General features: G+C 27.9%; 1 protein-coding gene across 1 annotated transcript; it reads left to right on the top strand.

The window, feature by feature from the left end:
* The first annotated feature begins 3,298 nt into the window (after window positions 1-3,298).
* On the top strand, window positions 3,299-11,345 carry LOC134837794 (uncharacterized). Its single transcript, XM_063853182.1, has 7 exons — window positions 3,299-3,310; window positions 5,013-5,069; window positions 5,143-5,340; window positions 5,410-6,098; window positions 6,672-6,831; window positions 7,005-7,171; window positions 10,484-11,345. The coding sequence occupies exons 1-7, from the start codon at window positions 3,299-3,301 to the stop codon at window positions 11,343-11,345; spliced, it is 2,145 nt and encodes a 714-aa protein (XP_063709252.1).
* Window positions 11,346-15,620: the final 4,275 nt, after the last annotated feature.

The following is a 15,620-nucleotide window of genomic DNA, read 5'->3' on the forward strand; positions in this document are numbered from 1 at the left end:
TTTTTATTCGTTCACTTTTTCGTTTATTTTTTTCGTTTTCACAAAATTTTAAATAATTTTTTTTATTCACAAAAAAAAAATTTTTTTTTTAATAATTAATTTTTTTTTCAAATAATTTTTTATGATTCCAAATAAAATTGAATTAATAAATTTTTAATATTTTTTTTACTCAAACACGCAATCGACGGATTTTTCGAACGTTTCTCATGAAAAGCTGAATACAAACTGAATTAAATAAAAGTAACAAAATGTTTCAATGAGAAATGAACTCTTTTAACGTAAGCAGTACAAAAGTGCTTGTTTATTAAGGTTTTTGAATTTTCATACAAATTTCCGTTAAAACTGCTTGAAAAATCAAAGTGCTTACAATAAGTCCCATACAAAAACTGCTTTCATGCAAAATGAACACTTAACTGCTTTCACTTTAAATAAAAATAAAATAAAATAAATTTTAGTGCCGGTATTATTTTTTCAATACAGAAAGCGAGTTTTTCTGTGTGTGTGCGGAAAATATTTTGTGAATGAAAATGAACGTTTTTCGTAGTGAAAATGCATTTGTGTGTGCAAAAAGCCGGTAAAAATAAAATGAAAGAGATAAAAAAAATGTGAAGTACACTCGAATTGTTGCGATAAAATTGTTTCGTGATTAGATGAGACAGAGACTTGTCGACATCGATACGGGATGAAATTGAATTTCAAGTGTTTGATTGATGAAATTGATTTTTTTTTTGCATTGTTCGTGTGAAATGAGAGGAAATTTAAATTTTTAAAATATTTTTTTGATCATGATTTTTGATAAAAATTTAAATTATTTTTAAAATTATTTTTTTTTTAACAAAAAAAACAATAAAATTAATTTTTAAATAATTTTTTATTTAATTTAGAAAAATTTCTATAAAACTATTTTTTATATTTTTTCATTCAAGTTTTTCTTACAAGTTTTTTTTTTCATACAATTTTTAATTTAATGTTAATTGCCTACTTTAAGGGGCAAACATTTATTTCCTCAATTTTCTTTATTTTTTTAATTTTCTTTCGTTTTTTTTGTGACGAAAAGCGTAAAAAAGGCACGTCAAACAGTAATTCGATAATAAAAAGGTGTTTAAACGAAAGGTCAAGGTCCTCAAATAATACAACTGTCAATAAAATATTCATTTTCCTAATAAAAAAAAGGATATTTTTGCACCTTTTATTACTTAAGCTTACCTTTTTCGGTTCTTTTGAATGTTTAATCAATAAGATAACGATCGCAGTTAATTATTTATTGATGAAAATTGATTCCACGTGTATTTTTGTGTCGCTTTAAACTAAAAATTGTTAATTTTTGACCAAAATCTATTAAAACTTTGTCAAAAATTTCTTTTAAATTTTTGCTGTAATTTTATTTCCCAGAAAAATCGATAAAACTTACCGTTAAATACCATGAAAAAAGGATTAATGAGCCTCGAAACAGAGCATACCTATCATTAAATGCACGATTTTCCTTCACTCATTATCTTTTGACATCTTTTTCGTTGCTTAACGGTAACTTGCTTGTTCGTGGCTTGCTAACATACATTTTTGCAAATGCGGAAAAAGGAAACAAATGAAGAGGAAAAATGAAAAATGCTTCGTTTAAAATTAATTATTACATTTGTTTTGGTTTTTCTTCTTCTTTTTTTCGCTCCTTGTCAGTTTTTTGTGTTTGGTTAGAGGTCAATGCACCAACAAAATTTGCACGTTTCTGTCATCAACTCTTGAGTTATGTGAAAAATTTGTGTCTCGCTACTTGATGATTTTTGGAGTGATAAAAATAATTAAAAAAAAATTAATAAAATTTTAAAGTTTAAATTAAATTTTTTGCTGATTTTAAAAATAAAACAAAATATCAATAAATAAAATAAATTTAAAATTATTTTATTTTTAAATATTTTATTTATTTAATATAAAATTTTGAAAACAAAAAAAAATAATGTCAAATTTAAATAAAAAAAAATAAATATAATTATTTAAAAATTCAATATAAAATAAAAAAAAATTTCATGAGTTTTCATATTAAAAACTTAAAACAAAGCCAAAAAGAAAAAAAAATAATTTTGTAAAAAATTTTTAATAATTGAAAAAAATTTTTTTTTTTGCAATTTTAAATATTTTTTTTTAATTCATTAATAAAACTTTTAATTCATAAATTTAAATTAATTGGTTTAATTTTATTCAATTTAATATTTATATTACTTTTTTTTATAAATTTATCAAAATAAAAATAAATAAATTTTTAACTTTTATTGAAAATTATTCAAATACATGTACATTTTTTTTTCTAATATTTTATTCTAATTTTTAAATTTATTTTTTTTTGTTTTTATATAAAAATTTTATTTTTTTTATATTAAATATTTCAATAGCTGCAAAATAATAAATTTTTACAATTTTTCATCAACGCCTGACTTAATAAAGTAAATTTACTTACAAAGGTCAGGTAATTATGCAAATTAATAAATAACATTAACCTCAACTTGAAGAAATAAATTCAAGAGAAAAATTGTTGAGTGAAAATTTTCTATTATTTTTTTTTATTTATTTAACATTCGAGTTCAGTTGAATTATGTTAAAACCCAAATAAATTCATTCAAAGAAAAATAAATTTTATTTAAATAAAAAATTAGCAGAAAATTATTGTGTCACTTTGAAAACGATTACTCCGCATTTTACAGCTGCCTTGTACAAACATTGACGTCAATTAAAAATTTAAAGCAAAATTTCCTCAAAACTAACATTTTGACATCCTAAACAAAGAACAATGAACTCCTCCGTCTCTCTTCCGATTTCGCACCGACACACGAGAAAATTTTCCTCTCAAAATATTGGCCATCTGCCAAACTGTCAAGCACTAAAATCCTTCGTACTTGGCACGTCAACAATTTTGGGCCACTCTACGCGAAGGATTTTAAATGTGAAACATGCGAGGAGAACGGAGGTTATTGAACTTTTTACAGATGTTGCTCGTTCGTTGCTTCGAAAGAAGGACATTTCACGTCATTTTATTTGCCTTACGTAACGACGATAAAATTTTGTGAGTGGCATGCTGACATTGAACTACTTTGAAGCAGACTGTCGGTTGTCCCTTTTTATTGGCTTTTTATTTTATTTTGAGGGAAAATGAGAAGTAATGTTACTCGGTTAAGCTGTTACTGTGTCATTTCCCTTTTGTTTGTGTTTTTTTTCTTGTTGCAGCCGAGAACAACTGAGATAATTACGAGTTACGAGAACACCTAATGAGAGAAAATGGAAGAGTTGAAAAGGAAATTTTTACAGAAAAATGTGGAAAGTGGTAAATATTGATAAATAAATAAACAAAAAAAGACAAAAAACGATAAATTACACACACGCGCGTGATATTTTTTTTCTCGTCACTTAATGTCAAGAAGGGGTTGAGAAAAAATTTTCGGTAAGGATGAAAGAAATTTTTTGTTTATTTATTTTGGGAGATTTGTTATTGTTTTGGATTTTTTTAGTTATTTATGTGTTCTTTTAACATCTCATGGCAATAAATAGGTCAAGAATCCATGACCTTACATAATTTTTTTAGGTTTAAATGTTTTTTTTTTATTTTTTGATAAATTAAATTTTATTATAATTATTTAATTTAATTTAAAACATTTAAATTAATTCTTTAAAAAAATTCAGAATTCAATTCAACATTTTTTTTTCTTTTTTTCATTCAATTTTAAATTAAAATATTAAATTAAATATTTTAAAATATTCAATTTAAATAAAAATAATTAAAAAAAATCAAATAGTTATAAAAAAAATTAAATTTTTATAATTTCAATTCAATTTAATTTTTTTTTTCAATTAATATGATTTTAATATTATTATATTTAAACAATTTTTTTAATATAAATTATTTTTTTTTTAATTTTTTTTTTATTTAATTTAATTAATTAATTATTATTTAATTATTTTATTGTAGGAATTTATTTATTTTTTTCTAAAAATATTTTTTTATATTTATTTTTTTCATTAATGATTTTTTCTATTGAATCTTTGATTTTTTTTTCTTTGAAATAGTTTAGAAATAAAATTGTTAATTCTGTGAAAAAATAAATTTATACAAAAATCTATAAAATTACAAATTTTAAAAATAATTTCAATAAAATTTAATATTAAAAAAAATTATAAATATTTTAAATTTTTTTTTCGTTTAACATTTCATCACATCATCAACATCCGCATGCTTACGGAAGCAGTTTGTTCAACTTTTTCAAATGTTTTAATATTTAAACTCAAAGTACAAGTAAAATATCCAAATATTTTTTTTTTATTAAAAAATTAGCTTTATGGACAATGCACTCGAAAAAAATGCAATATTTTCAAAACATACTTACTTTACTGCTCTTTTTAACTCATTTTTTTCTTGCTTATAAAAGACTTAAAATGTGAACTCAGCTTTTTTGCAACTTTAAACAAACAAGCAAATGACGACTGAGCCTAAAAGTCGGTCGACAAGCTTCAGTCAACGCTTGCATTTTAACGTGAAAAGTCGAAAAAAGGAGAAAATTATTAAAAAATGGTAATTTTTAAGTGAAAAATTAATATAAAAAGAAATGAAAAATTTTAATAAAATATTAAATTTAAAGAATTTTCTAAAAAAAATTAGTGATTTAAATTTAAATAAAATTAATTTTATATAAAATTTAAAAAATTAAAAAATAAAATAATTAAGTTGAAAAACTAAATTTAATTATAATATAAAGTCAAGTGAAATTAATATTAAACATAAAAAATATATTCAATAAATTTATGAAGTTTTAAAAAAAATAAATATAATTAAAAAAAAAATAATAATAAAAATTTAGTGAATAAAATTTAGAAAAAATTTAAATAATTAAAATATATTTAAATAAAAATATAAATAAAAATTATTTTTAAAATAAAAATTATTTAAATTAAAATTTTTTATTAAAAATTAATTTATTTTTTTAAAATATTGAAAAATTAATAAAAATAAATTTTTGTTCATATTTTTACAGTTGTTAAAATTCACGCCAATTTTGGCACTTTGCCTTTTTGGCTTAGTATCCGCTGAGGTGAGTAATAAAAAAAAAAAAATTACAAAAAAATATGAAAATTCATACAAGCCCTCTTTTTTCTTCGCCATAGCCATATCCACACCCTGATTTGGCCTTAGATTTGGGTTTATTGGGCGCTAAAGCAAAATTCGATAACTTGAAATTTAAGACTGACATGAAACTTCACAAGCTTCATATGAAAGGTGCATCAAAAGCTTTTCACGCAGGAGCGTTGCTTGGTGCATCGAATCCAAATGGCGGAGAGGAAGGCGATGAAGGAGAGGGCTTTGTATGATTTTTATTAATTTTTTTTTTAAAGAAAATTTTCATTAATTTTTAATTTTATATTTTTTTTCAGTCACAATTTCATCAAATAGGAGCAGATCAATTCCCCGGATCGCAAAGTGGATTCCGTGCAAATGAAGCAATGGGAGCAGATGCCGCTCAATTTGGAGCTCAAGGTGCTTACGGAGCTTACGGAGCTTCCGAATTCGTTGCAGCTCCTCAACAATATTACGGAGCTCAAGAAGCTTATGGCGCCTCTGAATTTGTCGCTGCTCCCCAACAAGCCTACGGAGCATATTCGGCACAAGACGCTTCCGATTTTGTAGCAGCGCCGCAACAAGCTTACGGAGCTAACGATGCGCAATTTGGAGCTTATGGAGCTCAAGGTGCTTCGGAATTCGTTGCTGCGCCGCAAGAAGCGTATGGAGCCCAGGAAGCTTACGGAGCTCAAGAAGGACAAGCTGAAGGCAGTTCATTCCGTATGTTGGATCTTTTTGACGGATTGGGTCATGGCGGCGGTTTGGGAGGCGGATTCAAGAAAAAGGTCGTCGTCGTGAAGGAATTCAGCAAAGATAAAGATCACTCGCATCATGGGCACGGGCATGTTCATCATCATGTGCACGTTCATAACAAGAAGGATAATTATTATGACGATTATGATAACAAAGGTTACGGAAACAAAGGAGGTTACGGCAACAGAGATTACGGAAATCGTGACTATGGATATGATCGTTATGACAGATATGGAGGATATGGAAAATAGTAAGATTTATTTTTTTTTATTAAATTTTAATTTTTTAACAATTTTTAAAAGCTATTTTTAATTTATTTAAATAAAATTTTTATTAGTTAAAAAAATAATTTTTAAAAATATTTCAATTTTTTTTCTTAATTTTTTTTTAATTTTATTAATTAAAAATACAAGTTAAAAATTTATTTTAAATAATATATTTGTGAAAATTAAATTAAATTGAAAAAATTATCAAAAATTCAATATTTTTAAATAATTTTTTTTAAATAAATTGAAACTTAATAGTAAATATAAAAATTTTTAAATTGAAAATTAATTTTTATTTTCGATTAATTTAATTCTATTTATTTTAATTTTTCTTTCAAAATTTTTTAATCTTTTTTTTTTAATCGTAAAAAAATTATTTTAAATTTTTTATTTTTTTATTATTTATTATTTTTTTAATTATTTTATTTTTTTTAAAAATTAATTTTTTTTCAAATATTTTTTTAAATTTTTAACAAAATAAATTTTTTATTAAAAATTAATTAAAATTTTTTACTTATTTTTTTTAAATAATAATTTTTTATTTTTTTTTAATTTAGCAAACGCTCGTCTTGTGGCTACAAACACTTTACCAACTTCAACGGAGGCTTGACCAAAACCAATAGTTACCCTTACGAAGTTGCTGCTTTCGATCCCAATGGAAATTACAACACCGATACTGAATATTATCAAGCTACGCCCAGTTTCTTCGGCAACGGAGTAAGTTTTTTTTCTCTAAATTTTTCTTCCATTTTTCCCCATTTTCCACAAAAAAAATCCTTAACAAGACTAAAAACTCCGCATTTCTGTGTTGCTCTATCGAAATTTGCCCGCACACATCTACTAACATCTAATTCGATGCCAATCTGAAATTAACAGGAAACGGTTTTTAGAAACTAAATGCACAAGAACAACCATCGACGGCGTCATTTGTACCGCGGGGAAGATCATCGAGATGTCTTAGTTTTGGCAATGCGTTGCAGAATGTGATGATGGATTTTGTTGCGGCGAAAAATCCAAATGCTGCGGATGGGGGCGATGAAGCTGTTGCTGCTCCAAGGTGAGTGAAAAAAAATTATTTTAATTTTTTTATTCGAGAAAAGTAATTTTGACAAGTGACTTTAATTCTAAATTTTCATAATTTTATTATTTTTTTTTGAAAAAAAAAAAAAAATAAAAATTATTTTAAAAATTAAAATAAATTAAATATAAATATTTAAAATTATTTTTTTTTAATTTTTTTTATTTAATTCATTTTTTTCATTAATATTATTATTTTTTTTATCAAAATTTATTTTAAATAAAAAAGCATTCACAAAAAGTTTTTGAGTGATTCAAGCAAATTTTTATTAAATAAAAAATAAAAATTTAATATTTTTAAATTATATTAAATTATATTTTTTAAATATTTTTAAAATAAAAAAAAAAATTTTTAATTTTTTGAAAATTTTAAAAATTATTTTAATTAATTTATTTCAGAATATATTTAATTTTTTCATTTTTTTAAAAAAAAAAAAAAAAAAAATAATTCGAATTAAATTTAATTTAATTAAAAAAAAATTAAATATTTTTGAAAAATTTTTTGTATTTTAAATGATAATTTTTATTATATATTTTTTTATATTTATTTTCAAAATTTTTCGTGATTTTTAAAATTCAAATTATATGAAAAGGAAATTTTATTAAAAGAAAAATAAATTGTCAAAATTATTTTTTACTCACTTTTCATCTAATTTTTGACCCTTTTTTACGAAAAATTCTTAATTTTTGACAACTTTAGACGCAAACGAACAGCGACTTTTCCCGACATAAGCGCCATCTTCCCCGAAGTTGTGACACAGACCAAGAAAAAGACCCAAAAACAGCGAAAATACGACAAACTTGCCAAAACTACAAAGACGACACCCGAAGCTCTCCTTCCGGAAAAACGAACAACTTTACATGACGTTGCCGAAAATGTCGACAAATCGCACACGAACAAAGGAAAACCCCGTCGTTTCACAAAAACTTTTATAAATCTCTTCGACACGACTCCCTTTCACTCTCGCAAAAATTCAATTCTTGACGAAACGCGTGAAAAACTTCCTCCATCTCGTCCAAATCACGCGCCGTCATCTCGATCTCGAGCTCAAAAGCCCCCATCTTCGCCGCAAAATCTACCTCCCCCGCCGCCCCCCTCAAAAATGAGTCCCAGTGTGCATGACTTGATCGATGCCCATGCGACGCACGAAGCTCTCGACGCTGTAAAATTCCAAAAATCGCATCGTCAACCTTGTCCTTGCCCCCATGGAAAATGCGAGCTTGGTTGTGAATGCGCTGAACCCTATAAACAAGCTTTATGGAACTTTGTGCAATGCATGCAGGGCTGTATTGAAAGCGTTTTAACGGAAATCGATAAAATTCGCATCGCTGACAGCTTAGATCATGGCGCGCAAATCGTAAATCCCGATTTTGTTCAAGCAACTACCGAAAAATCTTCGCGTTCGTCACGTTCGCGCACGCAAATCGACTCGCAAAGCTTAGAAAAGTTGCAAAAAATGGTCACCGAGTATCGCGACAAACTAAATGAGCTTGAATTTGTGACGAAAGATGGCGTTAAAGTCAATCCAACGTATTTGGAGGAGAATTCCGTGTCGGAAAATGACTCGAAAGTGATCGCTTTGACAGATTCCTTCCCAAAATATGAGACTTCGGACACTTCGGAGACAGAAAATGACCTTGAAACGTCCTTTACAGCGCCATCTTCCGACGAAATTGATCTTTCTGGGTTCACGCAAGAGCAACTTCGCTCAATTTTTAACAGATTTTTGCAACATTACGTGAATTTCGGGCAAAATTTCCTTACGACGACGGAAAAAACGGTGCCTGAGAGCGAAAGTGAGAGTGAAAGTGCGTCAGAATCGACTTCAACTGAGTCCGTGTCTCTCGAAGAGACATCGTCGCATGAAAAAAATCTTCTTTTAACTGAACTTGAGAACTTGGAGCCATGTGACTTTCAGTCTTTTTTGAGAATTGTCTTTGAAAAGCTCTTGCACCAAGGTCTGAGTTACTCTGAACTGAAGAAACTTTGTCTCAATGACATCAAAAAATGCATTGACGCGAGAGCCATCTATGATTTCTAACGTTTTTTCGTAATTTTTTTAGTTTAGAATTAAATTTAGACCAAAACTGTTTGAAAAAAATAAATTTTTTATACAAAAATTCGTATTTTTAGTCCACAATCTGACGACGAATCTGTTTCCTCTGCCGCTGATGACGAGATTGTTTCAGCTCCTTTAACTCCGGGCGCTTGGAGCTTCGATTTTAATCGTCCCGTGTTATTTTTCGAGGAAATTCCGACTTTGTTTGACCTTTTGAGTGCGCAAACCATCCGAAATGTCATCGAGCAGGGCAATGAAGAGGACAAAAAACTGCGAACGTACCCAACTTACAAGCCGACAAACCCATTTTCGAATTATATTGTGTTGCTGTGATCCGTCGATGTTAATTTTGTGATGAATAAATGACTTTTTTAAATTAAATCTTGTGACTTTTACTGACTTGACATCCTGAAAAACTCTTGAAAAATCTAAATTTTGTATTTTTTCATTTTAAAAATTTTTTTTTTTTTGCTGAATATTAAAAGCTTTTAATTTTTTTTTTGATTTTTCCAAAATTTTTTTTTTGCAACATTAAAAACTTTAAAAAATTCAGGAAAATTTTTAAAAAATTTTTTATTTTGTAAAATCGAAGAAAATACTAAAATTATTTTTTTTTTTTGAATGTAATTAAATCTTTTGTTAAAAAATTATTTTTTTAATTTAATTTTTTTCAAACAAATAATAAGTTTAAAATTAAAAAAAATTTTTCAAAGAAATCTGTCAAAAGAATAGTTTCCTATTTTTTTTTAATAAATTATTTTTAAAATTTATTTTCAAAGAATTTATTGATTTAAAAATTTTAATTTGGAATATAAAAAATAATAAAATAAAAAATTAACTATTAAATTAAAACTTTTGCAAAAATTTTGATTTCCTGATTTTTTAAAAAAATAATTCATGTTTAATTATTTTTTTAAATATAATTAATTTTTTCATGTATAAAATATAATTATTTTTTTTAATATAGGTATTAATTTATCTTTGAAAATAAATTTGTAACTAAAAATTCAGCTAAAAAAAATAAAATAAAATAAAAAATAGGAAAATGTCAATCTTTTTATTTAAAAAAAAATTAAGTTAATTTAAAATTAAATTTTAATTTAAATTTAAAATTATATTTTTGCAGAAATTAAAAAAAAAATTCAAAAATGCATATTTTTTTTTGTTTTAAATAAAAATTATTTCAAATTTCAAAAATTTAATTTTTTTCTTATTTCGTTTTTCATTTTCAGTCCTGATGAAAATGTCGCCATGTCCCAAACTGCCGACGAAGAACAAATTGCCTCTCCTCAAAACGCAGAAGAAGAAGATGTCGCTGCTCCAAATCCTTCTGATCATGAAGATGTCGCTGCTTCATCTGATAACGTTCATAATTTCCCATGGTCTGGCAACGGAAAATTAAATCTTTTTGAAAATTTTGTCGGTTTGCCAAATTTATTCCATCAACAAGAAGAAAATGTCGCTGCGCCTCCTCCCGAAGATGAAGACGTTGCCTCTCCACAAGATGAAAATGTCGCTCAACCATCTCCCGACGACGGAGGAGAAGATGTTGCCATGCCTTTGGATGAAGAAAGTGTTGCTGCTCCCTTTGATTCGAAATTCGGAGGAGCTCAATACGGGCTTTTTGGTGCTGGATTGAAAGATTATAGCTTTAATCCGTTCGAAAGTCATCAGAATCCGCTTGGAGGGCATTTCGGGGGTCTCAAAGGAGGCTTCGGAGGATATCATGGATTAGATCATTCAGGTTTAGCTGGCTTAAAAGGCTTCGGAGATCATCATGGACTTGATCACGGAGGATTTTCTGGCTTAAAAGGTCTCGGATCACATCATGGACTCGATCACGCCGCAATGGCAGGCTTAGGAGGTCTCAAAGCAGCAGCTGGCGTTGCAGGATTAGGCTTAAAAAGTGCAGCTGTGGGACATCATGCGCTTGGAAAACTCGCAGCACCTCACGTAGGCCTCGGATTAGCAGCACACAAAGCTCCATTACTCGGAAATATGCATAACGCAGGTCACAGTGGCTTCCCTCAGGTTCATTCGACGCCGTCTTTCTCTAAAAAAACTACTAATTGTGTTTGTACTTGTGACTTATAATTTTCTACGGTTCAAAAAAAAATAAATTTTTTATAAAAAAGTTAATTTTTATTAATTTTTTGGCAAAAATGAAGAGAAGTTAGAACAAAAGATCTCTAAAATCGCGGTAAATTTGTTGAGTTTGTTTCACAGCAGCAACAGGAGCTGTCGCAAATTGTCCCGTTATGCCTCCGACAGCGTTCAGTACGTTTGCGATGCCTTGCCCAGGACTCCAATTTGATATCTGAAATGAAAAATCGATCAAAGTTTTTAATTTTTCTCAAATTTTCTATTTTTTTTTTCTATGAAAATTTTTTTTTCGAAATTTTGAAACTTTTTTTTTTCTCAAAAAAAAAATTTTTTTTTTGTTTTTGAAATAAAATTTTCGTTTTCGAAATCAAATTTTTAGTTTTCGAAATTAACATTTAATTTTTCGAAATTCTTTTTTAGATTTCGAAATAAAATTTTTAGTTTTCGAAATGAAATTTTTATTTCTCGCATTAATTTTTTTTCTCGAAATATTTTTTTTTTGTTTTCGAAATGAAATTTTTTGTTTTCGAAATTAAATTTTTATTTTTCGAAATTAAAATTTTAGTTTTCGAAATAAAATTTTTTGTTTTCGAAATTAAACTTTTAGATCTTGAAATTAATTTTTTTTTCTCGAAAATAAAAATTTACTTCTAAATAAAATTTTTTTGCTATTAAAATTAATTTAAGAGACTCACCGTTGATCCAATACCATCTTGAATGGCAGTCGACTCGACAATAGGCTTCACCGTATCACTCAAAATACCCAAAACGGGTCTCGATGGAGGAGCTTCGTCATTTTGTACTCCGGGTCGATTTCCGCCGCCGCCTCCTGTATCGCTAAAGTACCCAAATTGTCCAAATCCGGGACGAGCTCCATAGAAGTTCACAGGACGACATGGATATCCGCCTGAAGGTTTGTAATAATTTCCTCCGCCGCCATACCCGTTGTAAAAATTAAATTGCGGCGCTTTAATCAAAAATCGGGGATCTTCCGAAAGTTGTCTCGATTCAATATCTTGTCCATTCTCGTTACTTCTAAAAAGCCCGAATCCTCCAAAAGGTCCTCCTCCCCAGCCTGAAAAAGGATTCAAAAGTCCTCCGAACAATCCGCCTCCGCCATATCCGTAACCTTGAGGCACACAAACGACGCCACGTCTCTTTTTCTTCTTCAAACCGTGAAATGTGCCGACATACCCGCCGCCTCCGGGATAATATTGCTGTTGACTCGGGGAGCCCTGATTGGTAACCTCTTCGCCGCTATCGACGCCATTATCGCTGCCATCATCGATATCTGTGTAATCGTCAAATTCGGGCTTGGCTGGCAGTCGATTGAAATTAGAGGTTGAGAATTTAGATGTATAGAATTTGCGGGCGAAAACATCGTTTTCGGGTTTAGAGTAAAAATTGTTATTGCTAAAACTACTGCTATATCTACTATTTGTGCTACTACGGGAGTTAACGGGTGTGTCGAAGTAATTATTACCTGCCGATGGGCGATTTTGCTGTTGGAATTGTGTGACGGAGGATTGATAACTTCCGCTGTTTCCGGGACGATGAAAAGATGCTTGATATTTGTTTGTCTGGTAGTCGAGAGGGACTTTTACGGGCTTTGAATTTGACAAGAGGAGACAATTGAGGATCAAAAGTGGTTTTATCTGGAAGAAGAATTTAATGGAAAATATCACTTAATGGCTTGTAATTCACTGAAAATTAAAAAAAAAATATTTTTCTTAAAATTTCGATATATTTTGGGTAAGTTATTTTTTCCAAAAATTTATTTTAAAGTATTTTACACTTTTTTTTTATTTTTTTGAATTTGTAGATTTTGCACAAATTATTATAAATTATTTTAGGCCTTGATTTAAATCAAAAAAGCAAAATTTTATGCTTTTCTTTAAATTTGCATTTTTTTAAAATTCAAATTTAACTTTTTTTTCTCATTATTAGGAAATTTTTTTTTCATATTTTTCATTTATTTTTAAATTAATTTTTTATTTTAATTTTTAATTATTTTTTTTTAATTTATAATTTTTTAATTTTTTTTATTTTATTTTTTTTATTTTTTTTTTAATTTTTTTTTTAATTTATTTTTATTTTCTTAAATTTTCAATTTATTTTCTTACCACAAACTTCATTTTTTTTTATTTCACTTTTTCACTCTTTTATTTAGATATTTTTTTAATTCAAATTTTTTGAACAGTCCTTAGAATTATTTTTGTATTAAAATCTTTTTAGAGCTCATTTCAATGTCCATTTATCAGTTTTTTCTCACAAAAATTTAAATGGTTCAAATTATTCAAATTTCTCGCTTCAATGTCTTTTCGTATATTAAAAAATCCACAAATGATCCGTTTTCGCAATTTCTTGTAAATCGCACCTTTAAACTTTTTTGCGATCCGTTCGATTAAAGTTTCTTCGTTCGACTGTTGTAAAAATTTCATCTATCCCTCAACAAGTCCATCGTACCTCTTTTTTCTTTTACTTCTCTTTCATCATTCATTGCCATTTTTAGCAAAAGTCTGTAGACGCAAATAATTTGGGTGGTTTCGCACAAACGAAAAGGAAAGTAGTACCATGCCTAACACAAAACAGACGACAATCATCACATACTTCATCGAACGTACGCGCGAATTTAGTAGACCGCGAAACGAAAAGCACCACAATAGAGCAGCAGTTGTAATCATCCCACATAAATTGACTCAGCAGCAGCATTGTAAGTATTAAATAATAATTTTTTTTATTTTTTCAGTGACGAATTGTGATTTTCATAAAGATTTTGCAGTATTTGCTTTTTTTGCGAGGTATGTATGTCAAAAAAGTGATGAGATAGTTACAGGGCGAATTATGTAATTGAATTTATTTACAGCCGAATTTGAATTAACGCTGCGCAAAAATTTCTGTGGACAATGGAGTCAAACGATGGGAAAGATGCATATCATTATTTTTGTGAAGAGTTGTTGTTGTTTTTTTTATTATTTTGAGTCACTTGTCTTCTGTTTTGGTTCGAGACGTCATTTTATGAAGCTTGGATCAAAAGATTAAATTTTGCTCCAAATTGGATGTCTGTCTGTTACATAAATAAGGTATACTTTCGATTTTTTTTAAAATTTAATAAAACTTCAGTCTTATTTTTTTAAATTTAATCAACGAGAACTTATAGCTTCCAAAAATCATAACATCAGTTACTGAGATGAACATTATAAGCTTGAAAAAGAACAGGTGTGACTTAAGATATTGTTCTGACATAAAACTTGGAATACCCATTCGTTCTATAGAGTCAACGGTCAATATTGAACATAATCTGAAAAGCTAAAAGACAATCAAATTTACAACACGATGCAAATCATGTCATTACAAATTGATCGTCTACCAACTCAAGGAAATGGTTATAAATGTCTCCCTTGCGGAGCAGGAAATGGCACCGTGCTGTAGTGAAGAAGTCATGCGATATTTACGCATGCAAGTTGCCATTTATTGAAAGCTTGAATAAAGAGCACGTAATACAATCATCGGCCTTTAGTCTTTTCATTTTGTGAAGAAACCTTCCCTGCAGAACCCCGAATCTGGTAATAAATGACCATTTATTTATGCCATTTTTGTATTTTTCGTGTGGTATCTATATATCTTTCAGATTTTCAATTTATGGTAACAAAAATGAGAACAAGCAGAAAAAATAGATACATAAGTTGCGTGCTCTAAACGACTTTTAAAAACGCCTTACGACGAATCTCGAATAACTAAATGTAGATTTTTGTGCATTTGTGACTTATACCAAAGTTACAATTAAACCGAATTCTTTTCAATCCAAAATTAGAATTCAATTTTTTTATAAAATTTTAAAAGATATTTAAAACTATACCTTACGAAGAAAAATTAACTGTCAACCAACCTTTTATATTATCTCTTTTTAATAACAAAAATACGCTCACGTCAAAACTTATTTTAAAACACACAAAAGTCATTGTAAAAGTCTCTTTCATCTCTCAAACTTACAAATATTTTTTACTTCGAAGAGAGCTATTAAATGGTCAAATTTACATGACTTGTTATTTTTTCTTTTGCCGAATACACCCACGCACCCGACATACATAACTTCAAATAACTTTTTTTGATTTATAAAATTGTAATAAAAAATACCGCAAAAATCCATTGCGCAACATTCGTTTGTTTGATTCATAATTAACAACGCACACACAAAAAAAGCCTTGCAATTTCAAAGGAAATACGATCAGTGAACTATGACGTCTCTCTCTATTTATATTAAAT

Source organism: Culicoides brevitarsis, chromosome 1 (assembly GCF_036172545.1).
Source record: "Culicoides brevitarsis isolate CSIRO-B50_1 chromosome 1, AGI_CSIRO_Cbre_v1, whole genome shotgun sequence".
Lineage (NCBI taxonomy): Eukaryota > Metazoa > Arthropoda > Insecta > Diptera > Ceratopogonidae > Culicoides > Culicoides brevitarsis.